The sequence below is a fragment of the Pteropus alecto genome, unplaced genomic scaffold, assembly GCF_000325575.1.
Source record: "Pteropus alecto unplaced genomic scaffold, ASM32557v1 scaffold75, whole genome shotgun sequence".
NCBI lineage: Eukaryota > Metazoa > Chordata > Mammalia > Chiroptera > Pteropodidae > Pteropus > Pteropus alecto.
In genome coordinates, this window is record NW_006440638.1 from 28,522,169 (window position 1) to 28,530,732 (window position 8,564).

Here is an 8,564-nt window from a genome sequence, read left to right on the forward strand (position 1 = left end):
ATGCAAACAAATCCCCCCTTATCCTGTATAAGATAAACCTAAAGTCCAGAGTTATCACCAGTTTTTCCTCTAAACACACTGTATCAGTTTAGTTTTCTATTGCTGTATAACAAATCACCCCCGAAATTGATGGCTTAAAACAACCACCATCTGATGATCTCTCACATTTCTGTGGGTTGACTTGAGTCAGCTGGGTAGTCTGTTGGTTTCGCTGGCAGCCTCTCATGCAGATGCAGTCAGATCGCAGCTGGGACTGCAATCACCTGGGGCCTCTACGGAGCTGGAACATCCAAGATGGTCACTCAATATGCCTGGTACCGTGGCAAGGATGGCGGGAAGGTGGGGCTCAGCTAGGATGCTGGGATGACTGGGCCTCTATCTCCATGTAGTTTTTGGCCTCTCCCTTCACATGGCCTCTTCACCAGTCTCTAGAGAAGGGTGCAAAAATGGACTTCTAACCCCACTGGTCTCTAAATCAGGGTATAAAGCAGACTTCTAATATGGTGGCTCAGGGCTCCCAAAAGCAGAAGCTGCCAGACTTTCTTAGGGCTTAGTTCTAGAATGGCACGGCATCCCTTCTACCTCATTCTGGTGGTTAAAACAAGTAAAACAGGGCAAGCAATGAGACTATGTAAGAACCTAAATGCTGAGAGGCATGACTAGTTGTGAGTCATCTTTGGAGACTAGCTAACCACCTACCAAAAGCTGGTGCACAGTGAAGCCTAACACTCAACCCAGGGCTATTTCTACTGCTCTTCATTTCACCTGTACCGACTTTCCTGAAGGCAGAGACAGATAGGGCTGGAGAGACAATGGGAAGAGGTGGGCAAGAGGGCAGGGTCAGGCCTCATGAGATCTGATGGGGGTTCTTCTGACAAGGTCCTTTCTCTCCCCCTGAAGCCCTCTGTTATCTCAGTCTCTTTGTAGCTCCTTTACATGAACCCAAGTCCCTTTAGGCCCTAGCCCGGGTACCCCAGTTCCTCCGCATAGGGTGCTTTAGTCTCCAAGCTCCAGCAAATCCTGAACTCCCCCAACTATCCTCAGAACCAACTTATGCTCCTGCTGGGGTAGCAGATCCTACAACCCTGGTCAGGGAGACGGCAGAGGAAATTCAGGTACGGGATTCGATGCCAGACCAACTTGGGCTCCACCCTGTTTGTCCCTCACATGCTGAGTTAAATACTCGATATGAGATACATGGCCAGAAACTGACATTACTAGGGTCAAACTGTGGACATTACTATGGTCATTCAGAATTCTATTATTGTTACTACCAATTCCAACACAGGAAGCAAAGCTTTGCCACTTTTTCAGCTGTTTTTCTACAATCACCTCATTTTAGCTTCCTACTTTATAGGCCAGTTCTTCTCCAACTACTGGGTGAGGGCCAGTTTTATTATTATTATTCTAATCTGTGTAGCAATATTTTTCTAAATTTAATAAAAATCAGTTACTAAAGAAATCAAATGAAAAACAGGCATTTACAGTGTAAGCTCCAATTTTCATTATTATTAAAGTCAATAGACATAAAATTACTGGGTCAAATTGCTGTGACTATTTTTAAATGCTTACTCTCAACTTCTGCAACTGCCTTGTGGAAGGTGCACGGACCATGAACCACCCTTTAAGTTGCAAGGTAATGAACAGGAAAACTAAGACCCAGCAAAGCTAAGCCATCCCCTTAGGTCTTCTGGATTTAAAACTAACTACGTGTCCCTAGGAATCTTGGCCCAGTCCTTCTAGGTGTAGAGTTAAAACCGAAAATAAAAATGAAAAAAATCCCAGAGGCCCAGAGAGGGGAATCATGTCCAAAATCACACAGTCGTAACTCAGTGGCCTAGTGGAAACTGGAACCAGATGTCTGTCCTTCTGCCCAGAGCTGTTTCCCCCACCACAGATACCCTATCTGAATAGTCCAGGGCCCTGGATGCTCAAGGACTGAGTCATGCAGGAATCTGGGGGAGGTATTTTTGACAGGGGGGTGGCTGCTGGCCTCTCCCACATCCTCCAGGCCCTGCTATCCTGCACAGTTCCTGCCCTCTTGGAGACTGCAGGGGCTGCACTGGCTGGTTCTGATTAATCAACTGGCTCTCTCGCTGTTCCAAAAATAAGTATGCCAGAGAAGGGGACACCAACTGAATGAGCAGCCACTCTCCTGCTCCCAAACCCAGCCCCTCCCTCCAGCTGTACACGAGCCCTGAGGCTCTGCCAAAGGATCTAGCCCTGACCCCACCACCCTCCCTGAAAAAGCTATCTCCCCTCCCACTTCTGGAAACGAATTAAGAAATGAAGTCACTCTGTGCTTCTGATACACTGGCACGATTGCCTAGAGCTGTCTAAGCTGGGTCTTATAAATACCTCCCCAAACTAGCGCTCTATGACCAAAGCTGTCTCCATTCTTAATCCAAGTTAGGGGAACAGCTGCCTCCTCCCAGGACAGCCCATCCCTCCGAGGGCTCATTTTCTGATTCAGAAAACGGAGCAGTTGCCCCATGCATAGTACCCAAAGGCAATTATTGGAAATAATGCAAATGTCAGCGCCAATGGCTTCTGCAATAAACGATAATTAAAAGACATAACAGAGAGATCTTTGGGGGAGGGATTATTTCTGTAAACAGAAAATGAGGGAAAAGAGGACTCTATCCATCTTTCCAGCTTGGGCTGTGGGATGCGTGCACACACACACATCTATGGTAAGGTAGGCTGGAGAATTATTTTACCTACGATCTGAGGTGTCAGCAGATTTTCTGAGATATATTTTCATAAGAACTTCAGAGCAATTTAACAAATAATTATCATCACTGAGCACCTACCACCTGCCAGATATTAAGCATTGCCCAAAAGGTAGTATGCCTAGCACAAAGCGGATGCTGAATAAATACTTGTCTGGATGAATCGATGGATGGGTGGATGGATGGATGAGTCAGTGTGAATAGATGGGTGAATCCAAGGATGGATGGATGAATGGATGGATGGATAAATGGATGGATGGATGATGGCTGGATGAAAAATTATTTCTATTCCTCATAACAAGGTTGTAAGAAGTTGCAAACTCATTTTACAGATGAGGAAATGAAGCTCAAAGAGGTTATCTGCCAAAGTCACTCATGGTCAGCAACAGCATGGTGTGCAAACCCACCTTTGGGACTCCAGCTTCCTGTTGAAGAAAGCACTCTGTAGCAAGCACTATCACCAACAGCTAACAGTTCTTAGTCAGGTGTTCTGTGCTAGGCAACAACCTGGGTATTTACATGTCTTATTTAATCCTCTGACAAACTTTATGAGAAAAGTCTAGGAAAATGCGACATAGAAAAGCTAAGTCACTTGCTGAAGGTCACAGAGCCAAAAAGCAGCAGAGCTGGACTCAAACCATAGCTGTGTGACGTGAGTCAGGGCTCTTTTCCACTCTGTTGCTTCTTAGAGGCCAGACAGGAGTAATCAAATGTGTTGAATGAAGGAATATGCTGGGATAGATGAACAAAGCAGGCTGGGCTGCAGAGGAGCTGGGGAAATTGCTGACTGCTGACAGCAGGGTAAGTGGCTGGAAAGAAGGGGCTAGGGTCCCTGCTTTAGGGCAGGTCTCTGGCTGACAAGGACCAGACCTCAGAGCAGGCAGTCACTCTCCGACAGCCAGCACTTACCTCTGGGTCTGACCCTGACTGGGGAAGTGCGAAGAGCTTAGATTAGAATCAGGATGCCTAGATTCGGTCTGGGCCCTGCCTCCCTCCTCTGGGCCTGTCTTCCCACCAGAAAGGTGACTAGGCAGGGCTGGGTGATCTGTGAGTGTGGAGGCATTCTCCTAAGGAACAGCTACAGAAAGGCGGGAGAGGCCACAGGTGCTCAGTGGGAAGGGAAGGAAGGAGGGAGTGCCTGCTGCCGCAGTGGCAGGAAGGCTCATCTCTGCTCAACTGCCTCCTGCTCCTGGCAAAGTTCCTGGGGCTGCAGGACGATCCAGAAGCCAGCCTGGTGCCGAGACACATCAGTCATAGGTGGGGGCATTGGCCACGATGGAGGAGGGGCAGGCTGAAGAGATCAGAACACTTCAAGAGGCAGGTTCAGGGCCCCAGGAGTTTGACTGAACCTCAGTAATTATGGTGGATGTACCCAGGTCAAGGTTGAAATGATCTCCTGGGCCTATATTTCCCGGCTTCTTGGGTTTGAAAGTTCTCGCAAGATGCAGCAACTCTGAAGTTTTGCCCCATATAAACCAGATGTAGAAGATGCCAGCCCTTTTTATCCACTCTTCAAAGCCATTAGACAGTCCCCAACCAACTTGGGCCTTCTTTTTCAAATAGCTATCACGCCACTTTTCCATCTCTGCCTCCAAACCCCATGGTCCCCCAAATTCCCAGCCAGCCATCACTTCCTAGAAGCCCTTCAGAAAGAAGTACCATCTTTCCAAAGAGGTGAGGACCATATTCATATTCTTCCCCATCTGGGGGGCCTTATGAGAGTTAAATGATCACCACTGAACCCCCAGCAGAGAAAGCCAGAAGCTGAGAGCTACAGCAGGGTCCTGACAGGCTCTTTGACACCCTGAGTCAGCTTTTCATCATTGCCTGACAGTTCAGCCGGTGAACTTTGCTACATTAACAAACCACCCTAGGTGGGGCCTCATTCTGAGCCACCCGCAGCGGGATCCAGGGGTCTGAGGCATGGCGCAGAAGCTAGTCGTGTGAGGAAAACAGGATTCAGCCTTGACTGGACAACATGGTTATGTCTACCACCTCCCCCCCAAAAAGTTACATTGGAAAGAAAAGCACAAAAACAGTATTTTTAGTACTAGAAAAATACAAATTGGAGATGCTTCCATTTTCTTTTTGCTGTTCCCTTAATTTTCTGTAACATGGCTATGTTGTTTTAAAATGAAAAGTAATTTTAATAATAATGTTGTGCACAGAGGAGAGACTCCCCTCCCCCGCCCCCAACAAAAATGGGGAAGGGGCTCACCCTGGAAAACTACAAGTTTGAGCTCTGGCCCCACCAGCTCCCCATGGGGGTAGGCCTCCCATTCATCTGATTAGTCTGTGCATTCATTCAACCAACTTTTTAAAAATAGCCGTAGAACACCAAAGATGGTCACTACCCACATTTTACAGACAAGACAGCTAAGGCTTGTGATGCTAAATGACATCACATTTGAGAAAGCAGCTATAACAGTGCTTAAAGCATAGCAGGGACTCAGGAAAGGTTAGTTAAGTGACTTGGCTGGGAGTAATCCTTTTTTTTTTTTTTATTTTAAGTCTACTGATTAGTTTCCTACTTCCCAAATGGGGCCTCAGTCACCATTTCAGCGGGATACATGAATCGGATTCTCTGAGCGTCCACGTTCTTTCCAGCTGCAAAGGAGGGACGTTTTGGGCAATGGAGGGAAGAAATCTCAAGTCCCTGCAGGACTAGGTCAAGGAAAACAACTCTGCCTTCCACAAGGTGCTTCAGGCCAGCTCGGCCACACTCAGACACCAGGCTCCTTTACTAGCCAGGATGGCGTGGCCCTCAGTTTGCCACGTACCAGATCTTAAAATAGCTCTTAGACCTATGCATCTCTCTCTAACTCATTGCCATCACCCCAAACCAGACCACCATCAGGTCTTGCCTGGATTATTGCAACAGCTCCCAGCTGGTCCCCACACATATCCTCACCACCGCCCCAATCGCAGTCACCAGAACAAGCTGCTCTCTGCACAAAAGCCTTCAGAGTCTGCTCACTACATGGATGCTTGTCCTGCTTGACTCTCCAGCTTCACTTCAGCCACTGGGCTTGCACTCAGCCTTCTGGAAGCACTTGCATCTTCCTGAGAGCGCATCAGTCACATCTACTCACTCTGCACACTGTCCCACCAACTCCTAGCAGTTACTGCTCCTTCTGCCCCGAACACTCTTTTCCAGCCCACAACCTCTCCCTCCATCTGGCTACCTTCAGGTATCAACCTAGCTAGATGTCTCTTCCTCCAGGAAGCCTTCCTTTCCCCCAAGCTGAGTTCAATATTCCCCTGCAGGAGCACACAGCCCCCGTCCTTCCCTTACCAAGCGCTTATCACCACGGTACAACTGCCTGCCGCAAGCTTTAAGATGGCAGGAACCTTTGCCTGTAAATCTTTTCAGGGTGACTATGACTGTCGAAATCCCTAGGATCATAAAATAACAGAATCTGAGAGTCGTGGCACTAGGCCTTGCCTCTGACTTACCATTGGCTTGAAGCAAATCCTTCAGCTCCTCAGGCCCACTTACCCACCTGTAAGGTGAAGGGTCAAGCCTCCGCCTGGTCCTGCGGAGTCAGGGGTGAGGCCCAGCCATCCAGTTTTGGCGTCCTACAGGGGTTCTGAGGCCCACATGCTAAAGGTTGAGAAGCAGGTAGATGCTGTGATTGAGGGGATCCCTTTCCCGCCCCTGCAGGTGGATTTTGAGGACGTGATTGCGGAGCCTGTGGGCACCTATAGCTTCGACGGCGTGTGGAAGGTGAGCTACACCACCTTCACCGTCTCCAAGTACTGGTGCTACCGCCTGCTGTCCACACTGCTGGGCGTCCCGCTGGCCCTGCTCTGGGGCTTCCTGTTTGCCTGCATCTCTTTCTGCCACATCTGGGCGGTGGTGCCGTGCATTAAGAGCTACCTGATTGAGATCCAGTGCATCAGTCACATCTACTCACTCTGCATCCGCACCTTCTGCAACCCGCTCTTCGCTGCCCTAGGCCAAATGTGCAGCAGCATCAAGGTGATGCTGCGGAAGGAAGTCTAAAGCCGGGTAGAGTCAAAGGGGATAGCCGGGCAGGGGGAGTCAGGCCAGGCTTGCCCCACGGTACTGCTCCACAGGGGCTGCTGGTGAGCTCTTTCTCCATAGGGACTGCTATTTCACCCCAAGACAGAAGCACAGAATTTAGGGAAGCCAGAAAGACAGCCCTACGACAGAAGCACAGTGGCCCTTCGCTCTTCCCCTGCCTCGGCACGATGCCTCCGGGACCGTGTGCGAGGGAAGAACATTTGCTAAGAGGCAGCTACTCAAGTCTTTGCGTTCACGTGTACTGTAACAGCACAAACCAGCACTCAGTTCCCACCCAGGATTGACCTGTCTACATGCACCACCCAGGAAAGCCACCAGTGACTGTCGGCTTTGGGAGGGTGGCTCTAATAAAGGGTTTTGGCTGCATTCAGAGAATGCTGTGCTTTGTGTGTCCATCGGTACATGTGTGTCCTGATCAGCTCCAAAAATATATTTTGCTACCCTGAGAAACAGAAGTGGAGCAAGTTGGTTGGCCCTCTTCTTGGCCAAATCCAAGACCTGGAACAGAATTTGGTTTCTCTTGGGATTCTTCTTGTTAGCTGGGTCTTTGCTACCTCGTGTGCCTTAGGATATCATTTCCCACTGACTTCTGTTGCCCCAGGGCCAGCTAATGATCACCAACAAAAGAAAATGGCCCTTGGGCTGGAAGGGACAGGAGACTCTCTCTGGCACCCCTGAGGGTAGGGCCTGGATTCGAATCTCTTGGGAACTCCCATGGAATTCCCCAAATACCGAGCCCCCTGCATTGCCACTTGACATAGAGTCACCTTCAGCCCTAAGAGATGTGACGAGGGCTAAGATCCAATGTGTGCATGTGTTGGACTCACAACGTAAGTAAGAAGCTATAGGAAGGGCATGTCTCACCCCTCCCCACCCCTAAAAATCCCCCCAGCATTCTTATGTTCTTTAGGGATAACTGTGTTATCCAGAATTTAGTCTTTACAAAAAAGAAAAGATGGCTCTTGTGGTTGAATTTGTTTGGAAAATGCTATATTCTTTTAAAGATTTTCAATAGACATTCACATTAAAGACTCCGAGAAGTCTTACAGTAAAGAAACCTGTTTAGGCCAGTATCCCAAGATCACCCAATCCTATTCTACTTTTCTTTTGTCATGCAACACCTCTTTATATCTCAGAAAACTAAGGTTCCACAACACTTTCAGGTTTTCAGAGGCATTACCTCATGGTGCCCGGCATGAGCCCAGGGGCTCAAAGGGAAATGCAATAGGATGGGCCACATGTGCGTCAGGAGACAGAGCACAGGCAGCCTCATTCTAGTCCTGCCTCTCCTCCTAGTTGCCTTCTCGAGCCTCAGTTTTATTAACCACAAAATAATCTCCAATGTCCATTTCAGCTCTAACGTTTTACCCATTTTTGTTCTTACTAGGATCTTATGAAAATTTCAAACACAGGGGAAAGTGGAATGGGTTTGCTGTGAACAACTATGTACCCCCTATCTAGGCTCCACAGTGAATGTTTTACCGCTCCAGCTTTGCCACATTTCGATCCATCTACCAATTGCATCTTTAAATAACCTGTAGATATCAGTATATTTGGCACCTACACACTTCATCATCCATCCCTGAGTTTTTTCATGATGAGAAAGTTATAGCCCAGAGAGGTCAGCAGACTTGGCCAAAAGGTGCACAGCTAGCCAGCATCAGCGCTGTGTTCCCGGCTCACTGCTATTTGCTCCACCCCAGGGCTCTTCACATTATTGAGTAGACTCGGCAAGCCCAGGCTCTTCCTGATGAAAAGGACTAAAGCCATTATTAACGACATCC

At 48.5% G+C, this 8,564-nt stretch overlaps 1 protein-coding gene across 1 annotated transcript in view; it reads left to right on the forward strand.

Annotated features, from left to right (window-relative positions):
- CAV3 (caveolin 3) overlaps positions 1 to 6,896 on the forward strand; it is an 11,911-nt gene extending 5,015 nt beyond the window's left edge. Inside the window, exon 2 of the mRNA XM_006917573.1 lies at positions 6,397 to 6,896. Within this exon, the coding sequence (XP_006917635.1) occupies positions 6,397 to 6,738 (342 nt within the window). The 3' untranslated portion in view covers positions 6,739 to 6,896. The remainder of the gene's footprint in view (positions 1 to 6,396) is intronic.
- The last annotated feature ends 1,668 nt before the right edge of the window (positions 6,897 to 8,564 follow it).